Here is a 13,049-nt window from a genome sequence, read left to right as displayed (position 1 = left end):
TTTATATATGTTTTTATTCTAATTTAGCTCAATTGACTTATGATGCCTCTTGAGTACCCCTTAGCTTCCTATTTCATGCTGCAATGGTTGTCAAATAAGCATTTCCATGTGGATATATGTGAATATGTTCGATCCATTTTCTTGGAAATCTTTTAAAAGTAATATTCCCATTATTTTCCACCGGTTGTTAGAGGTATACTATTTAGTGTTGGTTAAGCGAATAAAGTCCTACATTGATAGTTGAAAAAAAAAAAAAGCTAATTATAATGTGTTAAATATTCTTAATGATGCGAGGCCTTTTGAAAACACCGAAGGGATTTAGCTTAAAACAGACAATAAGACACCATATTAAGAGTACTTTTAGACAATTTTAGCCCAATTATTGACATCAGAGCCAATGACTTGGTGAGGCGACTATGAGGATGACAGAGTGTGGCATGAGCCCGACTTACTGTCTTTGCTTGTCTATGGGTCATTTACAACATTAACCGTAGCTTTGAAGACACATGCACAATCTTTGGACTTCGGTGTTTGGGGAAAAATAGTGTGGTCTTGATCTAAAGCGAATAATATCACTCCATATTAAGAGTATTTCTCGACTATTTTAGCTCAAAATTTAGCTAAAAACCTTTTCTTCACAACTCATGGATCATTTATACCACAACGTAAAGATCTCTTTTGCAGAAACTAAAAATCTTATGAGAAAACGTTAATTCAGGTTTTGAGACTTTGTAGACACAAGACAAACATTTTAATTTTTTGTCAATCTTGACTCAAAGGTTATATTTTACACATCTTTTTAAATGGGGACCAAAATTCAAATAGTAACCCAAAAAGAGGACATTTATGTAAATCAACCATTACTAAGATTCCTAACATCCCTATAAATAGCCCCTTATATACCAAATGACAACATTGTGAGCCTTTCAATCAAAATATATTACAACATACAAAAGAAATTATTTTACACGAAGTATTTTATTTTTTTGTAATGGCTTTGGTTCTTGAATGGAAAACACAATTTACTCTTCTCATTGTGATTATTGGGATGTATACATCTCAAATCACTTGTAGAAACCTTCAAGAATCATCATCCATGTTAGAAAAACACGAATCATGGATGGCGCGTCATGGAAGAACTTACAAAAACGATACAGAAAAGGCGAAAAGAGCGAAAATTTTCGAGGAAAATGTGAAATTTATTGAGTCTTTCAACAATAATGGTTCTAAGTCTTACAAATTAGGCATCAATAAATTTTCTGATCTTACTTCTGAAGAATTTTTAAGGTATTATACTACTAATCATGGACTTAATAATTATAATAAGTATTTTTCTACAAAATCCAAACAATTATCTCCAACAACAATTTCATCATTTATGTATGAAAATATGAGTGATGTTCCATCTAACATGGATTGGAGAAAAAGTGGGGTTGTCACAAGTATCAAAGATCAAGGTCAATGTGGTAAGTTACAATTTTCATATCCTAAGAATTTTTTTAACTACTTGTACTTTAGACTTTTTTTTGATTCCATATTCTATTCTTGTCAAATACTCCATCTATATAGAAATACTTATAGAATGTTTTAGACCATATATTTTAAAGAGATAAGCATTCAGTATTTTCGAATTATCGTCAAAGTTGTCACGACACACACTCCAACTTTACAGGAGACCTATTAGCCCCCCATCCACCCACCCCCATCCTCGAACTCAATTTTATCGTATTTTTGTGAACCTTTTGTGCTGACGTGACACCTTTATTTTATTACTTAAAAATGGGGCCCACATTAGATGTGCCACATCAGCTAAACAAATTGACAAAATATGCTAAAATTTAGTTCAGGCGTAGTAGGACCCTCGTGAAGTTGGAGTGTGTCGTAGTAAATTTGGCCATAGTTCAGGAAGTACTAGATGTTTTACTTTATTTTAAAATATCTTTTTTCCTTGTTAAAATCCTTGCCTAGTTTAAGTGCATCACAAGAACTGAGACGAGGGAAGTAGTATTGCAAATATCTACATCATCCGTGTAATTTAATTAGATACGAAGTTTAAGACAGATTGAAAAATCCATCGAACTAGTGATCTTGTCTTGCTATTTTTGTGGCTAGCTATAAAGTTAAGGCATTAAGAATAAAATGAAAAGTTTAAAATACGAGAATATTCAAATATAGAAAAGCGTAAATCTTTTTGAAACAGACTAATAATTATAAAAGAAATGTCACAAAAAATAAAATAAAGGGGGTTATGCTCATCATCATATATAGATTTACATGTAATTACTAATTACATTATTTGTTACTAGGTAGTCAATTGACACATCTTAGCCAGAATAACACAATATGTAAATGGATTTTAAAAATCATATATACTATATCATGAATCTCTTGCCACTATGTATAATGAATTATATTATGATCAGTGTATAAAACTCAAACTCATTTATAAATTGCATTCGATATATAGGATGTTGTTGGGCATTTTCCGCGGTCGCGGCCTTAGAAGGAGCAAACAAACTCTCATTGGGCAATTTAATTTCACTCTCGGAACAACAATTACTCGATTGCACAACCGAAAACAACGGTTGTGACGGCGGTTTAATAACCACGGCCTACGATTTCATCGTAAATAACGGTGGAATTGCGAAGGAATCGGACTACCCTTACGAGGAAAATCAAGATTCATGCAAGAGCCAAGGAGCATCCGCGGTCGACTCAGCCGTAAAAATCAACCGTTACGAAAATGTACCTGCATCTAGCGAACCGGCATTACTGACAGCCGTAGCGCGACAACCTGTCTCGGTCGGTATCGCGATCAATGAAGACTTTAAATCTTATCAGAGTGGGGTCTATGATGGAAATTGTGGAGATCAACTAAATCATGCCGTTACTATTATTGGTTATGGGACAAATGAAGACGGTGCGAAGTATTGGCTAGTTAAGAACTCCTGGGGGACTAGTTGGGGTGAAAATGGTTATATGAAAATTGCTAGAGATATTGGAATTAAAGATGGTATTTGTCAAATAGCCACTTTGGCTTCTTATCCTATTGTTTAGAAATTTGACCTAAATATAGCACAACTTTAGTGCTTGTTTGGTTAATGTTGTAATATTTCAAATTAAAGGTCCTTGTATTACATAATTGTAGTACTATATATATATATATATATATATATGCATGTTGTTTTGATTAAAAAGAAGTTGAATCTTTGAGGTGTGAATTTTTCATAATTTTTATCTCAGAAAGTTAAATATTTAATTGTGTTTTGTAATTTGAGCTACTTTTCTTTGTAGTACGTTACGAAAAGATTAACCTTTTTCCTTTTTAGCGACTCGTTAAATTTAACTTTCCACGTGATACATTTGAGACCATAAGATTAAAGAACATCCTGATGACATATCTTTAATTTAAATCATATATTGTAGTCATGACTAAGAGGTCATTTAATGCGGAAGATAAGGTGAAATATTCAGGATTAAGTTTGAAATTAGATTTATACGATATAATTGGTTGATGGTACGATATGATATAGATTTATAGTTTTGAATGCAATAATGATATTTTACAACAATTTTAAAGAACTACCTATGTATTTAGCAATTTTAAAATTAGATTTATACGGTATAATTGGTTGATGGTACGGTATGATATAGATTTATAGTTTGAACCATAAGATGTAATAATGATATTTTACAACAATTTTAAAGAACTACCTATGTATTTCGCTAAAAATAATGTATTTCACTTCTCAAAATTGAATCCTTTCATACATTGGACAAGATCCAACATTACATTTTGATACAAATAACATAATACTCCTAATCAAATCAGATTAAAATATCGTATTTGTTAAAACTTTACGTGATAGGGTAAGAAGCATTCATGGCGATTCCACAAAGTCCTTCCTTAGCATCAACGTCTCTTAGTATTCTCATGTATCCATTTTCGCCCCAACTAGTCCCCCATGAGTTCTTCACGATCCAATATTTAATACCATCTATAGTTTGTCCATAACCAATCGCGGTAACAGCATGATCTAATTCAATTCCACAATGTCCTGAGAACACGCCACTAGAATAAAATTGAAAATCAGATCCACCAGCATCAATCGCAACAGATACAGGTTGGTTAGCAACAGCTTTAAGCAATGCTGATTCGCTATTAGTTGGAACATCTTCATAACTTGAAATTTTCGCGATATTGTTGAATAATTTGTTTTTCATACAAGTGCTATCGAATCCCTTGTAAGGATAATCAAATTCTGAAGTAATTCCGTGGTTTTTTATAATGAACTCAAACGCGTAATCCATGAGACCTCCATCACAACCCTCATTTGAACCTATATCGCAATCTACCAACTCTTGCTCAGATAATGGAATCAATTTACCAGTTCTGATCTTGTTGATTCCTTCTATAGCACCCACAGCTGAAAACGCCCAACAACATCCTGCATTTTTTTTACTATGTCTTCAATAATCGTCCACATTATAATAAGAGTAATGTATTTAAAATGCGAGAAGGTTGATCTATTAGGTTAATACACAAGGAAAATTAGACGAATCCAACATCATTTCGGATTGTAGGTCATTGATGGATGACTGGCTGGGGAAACATATATCAAGCATAATTTTAGAGAAGGTAATCAAGTAGCTAACGTTTTGGCTAACAAAGAAATCCAGCATGAGAACTATTTTCTAAATACCTAATTAGTTCCATCCATCAACTTTACTAACATGTTGGCTAGACATAATAACTATATCTTGACGATACTCGTATGAATCTTGCAATGCCTAATATAATTTTAGAGAAGATAATCAAGTAGTTTGACTAAGAAGGAACCAAGCAAGCGAAGTATTTCGTAAATAGCTAACATTAAGCCAGATAAAGTTGGAATTACTTTTGCTAAAAATATATAGACTATAATATGTGTAATAATTTAGATAGACGCCAGATAAAGTTGGAGTTACTTTTGCTAAAAATATATAGACTATAATATGTGTAATAATTTGGATAGACTTGATAACATTATCCTTGACAATACTGTATGGTTCTTGTAATGCCTAATATAATTTTAGAGAACTCAAATAGCTGATGTTTTGGCTAGGTAACGAGTCAAGCAGACGAACTATTTTGTAAATATCTAACCAGTTCCACCATCAGTCAGGAGTAGAAGGAGTGGCAACCAAACCAAATCATAAAAGAATCCTTAGACTGGACACTGGAAGAAACACAACAACACATATTATGAGTAATTCAATGTAACTTTAGTTGCAGATAAAGTAGTGTAATAATTTAATTTGGCAAGACTTGATAACATATCTTAGACCTTACACATACATATAAAAATAATAGTATAATAATTTAAAGTTGTTTTTTTGTTGTAGCATATTAGTTGTTTTTGGTGTTATATTTTTAAAAGACACGTAAACATTTAACTTCACATATTAATACGATTATTAATAAAAGTAAGGATTAATGCTAGTGAATAAAATGTTAGACATTTATTTGCAATACATTAACTTGGATGTTGTTGTTAGAACTTTAGTTATCAATATGAAGTATGAGTTGTTTAATTCAAAATTCTAAAACATTTCTAATAAACATTAGATAGTTTTAGCTTTCTTTATTATTTCTCTTTTTTTTTTTTTTGACGTATTATACAATCTTCATTATTATTTCAAGTAAAGTTGAAAATCATAAAATTTACTATCGTCAACCCACATTACCGACTAATGGTGGATAATCATATTTCTTAGAGGTACTAAATACAACTCCATGAATGAGCAACATGAAGGGTGCATTAATGATAAAGATCTCGGGGAAACCGCTAAAAAGAGATTGAACATATGGAAAGATCCGAATGAATTCTGCTTTCGTTTCCCCTGTATGGAGCACTGAGTTACTTACGTTATGGACTTCAACAGACAGGCTGCACTCTCGGCGGTTAGGAAGGCTCGCTGGACTAGCAGCCAGACCAAGAATCTAAAGCAAACGTTTTACTAGTCTTACCCTTGAGCCATCCCTGGATCTTGTAATGCCTAATATAATTTTATAGAGCCAATTATAATCAAAAAATAAAATGCTAAGAGATTTGAAATAGAATTTTTTTTTCAACTCACCACAATCTCCTTGATCTTTAATTCCAGTAACAGCACCTTTTGTCCTCCAATCCATCATATATGGTACTGTTACATTTTCATACATGAAAGACATAGGTTTTTTATTTTGTTGAGATGATATTATTCTATATCCATTACGTTTGGCTTTTAATTCCTCTTTTTTACGATCAGCAAATTCATTGATACCTAATAAATAACTTCGCGATCCATTATTGTTGATCGACTCAATATATTCTGAATTTTGTTTGAATATCTTCAGCCTCTCCGCCTTTTCTATCTTATCTTTGTATACACGTCCGTACTGGGCCATCCATTGTTCGTGTTTCTCAGCAATCGATGATTCGTATAAAGTACGAGATGTAGCTCGATTGATACACAATTGTAATACTAGTAAAGTAGAAAAAGTGAGTCTTAATTTGAACATAAAAGCCATAATTTAACACTTATTTTTGGAATAAATAAGTTTTAGTACATTTTAGGGGGTATTTATAGAACTATTTTTATGGTTATTTGAAGTTTTTTTTAAAATGTTTTAAAGTATAACCACACAATACAACAGAAACAAATCAAGAAAATAGATATGAATATTTCTTCAAACCGAAATGAATGCATTACAAATTGGAAAAAAGAGGTAATTATTTTTTATTTATATTTTTTTAGGCAATAGATATGGAAGTCTGTTTCCTGTTTTGTAATTTATAATATATTGGAATTAATTTAATATAGTAGATTTCATTTTTATGTTCATCTTTAATTTATTTATTATTTTTATTTTCTTGGTAGAAAGTAGATAATATTACCTTAGTGACCAAGATCATAGAAAGGAGGAACGGTTGGTAATGACACATTCTCTTTTATGGAAGTAAACATGTTTTGATCAAGCAAAGGCGGATTCAGAATTTAAAGTTTATTGGTTTCCTATGTTAGACAAAAATAAAATTAAACGGATTTGAACGCACAACCTAGAGTTCAATAAAACTTTTACAAGTCCCACTATTCCATTAAGCCAACAATACATTTTATTTATGAGTTTCTAACTTATAATTCTTATATATTTACTAAATTTCTCTATATAAATATTAGATCTGCACGAAAATTACTGAGTTCCCGAGAACCCCACCCGAGACTCTAAATCCGCCCCTGCAAGAGTGTAATTTCAATTAACACCCCCTAAAAAGAACCTAGAATTAATAATTGAGAAACACATTAGAAGCATGGGAGATATCTCTCGTGTAAGAATATTACACTAGAGTTGTGATATGTGTTGAATTTCAACATCTAGCAATCTCTCTATTGCTTCCTCCATTTCAAAGAGAATGATATGTTTTGACTCGACATGAAATTTAAGAAAATAAAGTAGACTTTTGAATTTTGTGATCTTAAATTAAAATTTTATCAAATGTATCAAAATGTTCCTTAATTTTATGGTCTAAAATATGTTATATGAAAAGTTAAAATTAAAGTGTTGTCAAAAAATAATAAGAATATGTAACAAACCAATTTCTAACCCTGTTAGAGTTCGTGCCCTACTGATCAGTGACTTTAATGTAATAATTTCCTATCGATGAAATGGATTGTCTGACGTGTTCCAAGGAAGCAGTAAAACAGAAAGTAAAGAACACAACGGTTTTTACGTGGAAAACACTCGGCTCAAAAAGGTGTAAAAAAAACCACGACCTGCACCTCTACAAGATTTAACCTCAACTTCACTAAATAACTCTGAGCCTCAACAACGACTGATTACAAAACTCTTGTAACCAACTAATAGGAATTATAAACTCTAATTCATTTAACTCAACGACTATGAATTATAAACTCTAATTCCTAACTACATACACACCTCCCCTCCCAAAGTATGCGTACTCAAAGTCTCTAAGTTTTTTCCCAGTGGGCCTAGGTCCCAGATCAATCCTTGTGAAGGCCTTTCAGTTTTGTTGCTTCTTTTCGGCCCCAAAACTAGTCGTTTGACATCCATGTAGGTATCGACATTGGACCTAGGCTAGCTAGGCTGGCTCATAACAGGGTTATTTTTTTAAAAAAATAGACTAAGAGGGTGTTTGGGTATACTTATAAGTTGGTCAAAACAACTTATAAGCACTATGTTGCTTATAATGGTGTTTGGTAAAGTTATAAGTTACTTAAAATAAGTTGATTTTGACTTTTTTTAAGCCAAAATCAAGAAACAGCCAAGTAGGTGCTTATTTTTTTAAAATTTTAAGTTGACTATATAAATTACTATTTTGTCCCTTGTAATTATATGTTATTCCAATTTTACCCTTAATCAACAATTTTATTTTGACTTTCAAATAAATAAATGGACTAATTAGCCCCGATTTGAATTAAAAAAAATAAATTAATGATACGAAATTTTAACGTAACCATGAAGAAATAAATAATCTTTTAATATATAATTATATTTTTCAAACACAAACATTCAACACTTTAAACTTTTAAAAGAAAAATATTTTTAGCACACAAATTAATAGTCATTCATGAAAATATTTTTTTAATATATTTATATATATATATATATATATATATATATTAAAATATATATTTATTTTAATTTGAAACATTTTAGAAATAAAAATTAATAATAATTAACTCTATATATTATTAACAACCATAAGGGTATTTCAGTCATTTTAACAAAAAAAAGTACTTAAAAGCATTATTTACCAAATACATCAATAACTTTTTTTAAGTTTCAGCACTTTTATCCAAATACTTAACTGCACTTTTAAAATAAATTCAGCACTTTCAAAAGCATTTTTTTTCAGCCACTGTTTTGTTTTGGCTTATCCAAACGGGCTATAAAAAGAAAGTATGTCGTTAAGTTTAGAGTTGAGAGATCCTTGTGGGCTGACTTTTGAATGCCAAATACTGTCCAAGAATACATCCAGTAGGTAAAATTCCACCAATGGTCACTGCTCCAATCTCTCCCTTTTAAATTTTCATTTCTTAATTAGTTGTCCAAGCCAACTTACATGCACTTCAACTATTTCATTAAGTACCTGCTACATCTCATCAAACTGTGGTGTTTGAGCCGACTTGACCAGTAGCGGACCCAGGATTTCAAGGTTGTGGGTGCTCAAAAAAGTTTATAAAAATTAGTATGCTGTTGTAGGGATTCAAACTCAGAAAGCTGGACACAGGAGTCACATCCTCAAGCCACTACACCCAACTATATGTTTGTTCTTTGGATGCATTTTAATAAATTATACCATTTATTCTATGTTTTTTATATAATTATACCTAATCTACGTCGAGTTTAGTGGGTACCGGAACACCCCAAAATTACACGTGGGTCCGCCTCTGGACTTGACTTACGTGCACCTCGACTACCATTGGAGTCTTCTGTTGTAGTAGTAGTACTGTACCAGCAATATAATTGTGGTCTGTGGAAGGAATGGATCGGACAAATTGCAAGTACGTCTAGGTTAGTTTAAACCAAAATTAGGACCTTATATCTTTCTGTTCAAAAATTTTCAAGAGAAGCAAAGGGACTACTTCAACTTCACAAGTTTTTTTTTTTGGTTTCCCATCCGATGTGTCCGGTATCCGCACTGGAGTCCGACTAATCCGGATTCGTGTCGCGTAGGGACCCATTCGGGGGGAGCGCTCCCTAACTTACTCTTCAACTTCATAAGTTGCACCTACCTACCTACTCTTTGAAAAAAGTATGAGAAATGCAATTTCTTTGTTAGCTAAGCCTTTCTCTTTGTCCCTTAAAAGAAAAGGGCAATACATACAATGTCCATAAGAGTGTCACAAATTAAAGGACATGACTTAGGGGTTGTTTGGTAGACCGGATAAGGTAAAATTTATGATGTATTTGGTTGATGGTATAAATTTATCCCAAAATACATAACAAGACTTTATTTGACAAATTGTTTGTCATCAGAAGCATGCATGATGGAATGGCCATTTTCAACCCTTTTTCTGTCATGGCTAATTGCCTTACTTCTAATGACTTCTTCTTGTTGTTTTGCTTATATGCTTAAGACGGGAACTGAATTTATAGTATGGTATTTACATGTAAAGAATAAAACTTAATAAAGAAAACAATGAAATGAACATAGTGTTAGCCACCAAATCTATAGGTCACGGATTCGAGCTGAGGAAGCAGCCACCAATGTTTGCATTAGGATACATTGACTCATCACACCCCTTGAGGTGTCGTCTTGCCTCGGATCACATGCGGGATGCTTTGTGCACCGAAATATCTTTTATTTTACATGCTGCATTGTACTTTGAATAATATGTCAATTCCATTTCAGTTGATACAGGACTTGTCCATGGGTTTATTATCACATGCTTCAACCATGACCATCCAGGTTCCTTGGATTAAAAAAAAGTATAACTAAATATTCATGTCATATTAGCTAATAATTTGTTTTGAGGATGAAATTCAAAAATGTGATATAACTCAAGTTTGTGATGGCAAAAGGTTAGTCTAAAAGGTCTAGCTAGGTACACCCGAGGAGTTGTAATATAGAGAATCTATCTTGATGCTAATCATAAGTCTGAATGACTAAAAAAAAATTATTCAAGATGTAACATGTTGAATTTGACGTGTTACATCGTGACTTTATATTTAAAGATGTTTGACCCATATGCATCGCATTTGACTTGAATAATATAATATCTGGACGAATTGAATTATGACTCATTAGTCATTTAACCTGGTTGACCCATTCAATCGAAGACCAATCCATCCATTTGACACCCTATCGACCTTATAAACAAGGTAGATAGTGAAAATAGGAGGAAACTTCCCAATAACTAGAAAAAATAATTCAATTAAAAGTAAAATAAAATAATATTATAACCACAAAAAGACCAAAAGAACATGATAACCTCAAAACAATAACTGAAAATGCAAAATATAAATCATCACCTCAATCACAGATTTATAATTGCAACATCCAAAAACAAAGAATAAAACAAGAAAATTTAAAACAAAAAAAAATGACAAAATCAGGTGAAATTATTCTAATTGCTAGTTTTATTTGTTTATTTTCCCTCTTTGGGGTAATTCAGGCCGAGGGCGAAGCTTCAGCTCCAGCTCCAGCTCCAACTCAGACTCAAACTCAGTTCCGTGTAGAAGGAAGAGTATTTTGTGATGTTTGTCGCGTTCTATTTGAAACCAGGCTCAGCAAGCCCATGTCAGGTATACTTCATCAGCGTAAATAATTTTTATATAAAATTATTTTTGCCCAATTTATGGAAAAAAAAAAAATGATGTTTTATTCATCATTATCACTTTTTGAATTTGTAGTTTGGTGGTTGCATATATGTAGCAATTTTGGTTTGAGTGTTGACCAATTTAATAGATCTATATATTTTGGGGTAATGAGATGTACATAAGACATTTTGATGATGTGTTATTGTTTTAGTTATATCGTTCGAATTCTTGAAAAATATCAAAATATACATGTCAGGTCCTTCAGATGCTATGCTTTCTTTTTCTGAGAATTTAACAGAATCTCTGCCCTACTAATCTATTAATTGTATCATCTGACCGTCTTATTTAAAAAAGCTTAAACGATTAGAGACAGTATCATTTTTCGATTTATTTAATTTCATGCATGCATGCAGGTGATCACTTTTTTTATGTAGTCTAGTGGTTATATATAATAATTTTGATTTGAGTACTGATCATTGTAATAGATTATATATTTTGGGGATAATGAGATGTATATAAGACATTTTGATAATGTGTCATTGTTTTAGCTATATCATTCGAATTCTTGAAAAATCTCAAAATATATATATGCATCAGATTCTTCAAATGTTATGCATTTTCTTTTTTGAGAATCTAACAGAATCTTTGCCTACTAATCTATTATTTGAATCATGTGACCTTCTTATTTAAAAAAAGTTAAATGATTAGAGATATTATCATTTTTCGATTTACTTAATTCCATTGATGCATGCAGGTGCTGAGGTACGGTTGCAATGCAGGAACCGAACAGACGAGAGTGAAACCTTCACGGTTGAGGGCAAAACTGAGGACGATGGGATGTACAGCCTCGTCGCGGAACGTGACCACGAAAACGAGATTTGTGAGACTATACTTGTGAAGAGCTCCATGGATGATTGCAATGAGATCCCAAAAGAAAAGTTCACAAAAGAGTCTGCTAGAATCACCATTACTAACAAGAATGGTATCGTTGAGACCACTCGACACGCGAACCCTCTATTCTTCGTGAAGAAAGAAGTTTCTCCAGAATGCGCTCAAGTGTTTAAGGAACTCGAATTACTGCCCGAACAAATCGATCAAAATTGATTATTGCAAACAGAATCTTAACTCCTGCTAATATCTGAATTCAGTTTAACTCAATTATAAGACATTTATTAAGTAGGTGCACATATAGTGCATTGAATTTTGATACTATCTATGTAATTTAACCTCTTATAGAAGGTCATTATTTAACATTTGTTGTAGGTAACCAAATGTATACGTATTAAATAAAGTTATCTACAATTACCTTTTAAATAACCTCATTGTTTAAGTATATGCATCATTTTGGAATTTGAGGTGGCTTGTGTTTTTCATGTCTTTTATTTTGAATGATATACTACAGAAAATTTTATGGTAGGAGAGGCTCATCACATCATACTTATGAAAGGGTATTTTTTTAATCAAAAATAACTATGGGTCCCACATTTTTTTATTATCAACTGATTTTATATTTATATCCATCCTACACACCCAGCCCCCCAAACTCTCCAAGCCTCCAACCCCATCCCTAGTCGTTCTCTTTCTTTCCCTTTTCTTTACTCACTCTTTGTTCTTCACTATGTCCGTTATTTAATGTAACACCCCGTATTCAAGTACATATATTGGCGTATTCAAGTACGTGTATTGGTCTTATTTATATGGAATTAATTTTATTTTATTTTATTTATACCGGAATTTGCCC

The 13,049-nt window shown here is 32.1% G+C and overlaps 3 protein-coding genes across 3 annotated transcripts; 2 read left to right on the top strand and 1 right to left on the bottom strand.

Moving 5' to 3' along the window:
- The first annotated feature begins 915 nt into the window (after positions 1-915).
- Positions 916-3,197, top strand: LOC107868368 (zingipain-2). The gene is made up of 2 exons (XM_016715050.2): positions 916-1,466; positions 2,468-3,197. The coding sequence occupies exons 1-2, from the start codon at positions 992-994 to the stop codon at positions 3,055-3,057; spliced, it is 1,065 nt and encodes a 354-aa protein (XP_016570536.1). The 5' UTR covers positions 916-991; the 3' UTR covers positions 3,058-3,197.
- Positions 3,198-3,719: 522 nt separating this feature from the next.
- Positions 3,720-6,582, bottom strand: LOC107868369 (senescence-specific cysteine protease SAG39-like). Its single transcript, XM_016715051.2, has 2 exons — positions 6,121-6,582; positions 3,720-4,448 (listed from the first exon to the last, which is right to left on the bottom strand). The coding sequence occupies exons 1-2, from the start codon at positions 6,551-6,553 to the stop codon at positions 3,859-3,861; spliced, it is 1,023 nt and encodes a 340-aa protein (XP_016570537.1). The 5' UTR covers positions 6,554-6,582; the 3' UTR covers positions 3,720-3,858.
- Positions 6,583-10,930: 4,348 nt separating this feature from the next.
- LOC107869875 (pollen allergen Sal k 5.0101) lies at positions 10,931-12,663 on the top strand. The gene is made up of 2 exons (XM_016716279.2): positions 10,931-11,293; positions 12,063-12,663. The coding sequence occupies exons 1-2, from the start codon at positions 11,092-11,094 to the stop codon at positions 12,410-12,412; spliced, it is 552 nt and encodes a 183-aa protein (XP_016571765.1). The 5' UTR covers positions 10,931-11,091; the 3' UTR covers positions 12,413-12,663.
- The last annotated feature ends 386 nt before the right edge of the window (positions 12,664-13,049 follow it).

The sequence above is a fragment of the Capsicum annuum genome, chromosome 4, assembly GCF_002878395.1.
Source record: "Capsicum annuum cultivar UCD-10X-F1 chromosome 4, UCD10Xv1.1, whole genome shotgun sequence".
In the NCBI taxonomy this organism is placed as follows: Eukaryota; Viridiplantae; Streptophyta; class Magnoliopsida; order Solanales; family Solanaceae; genus Capsicum; species Capsicum annuum.
This window is presented reverse-complemented; position numbering and strand designations above follow the sequence as displayed.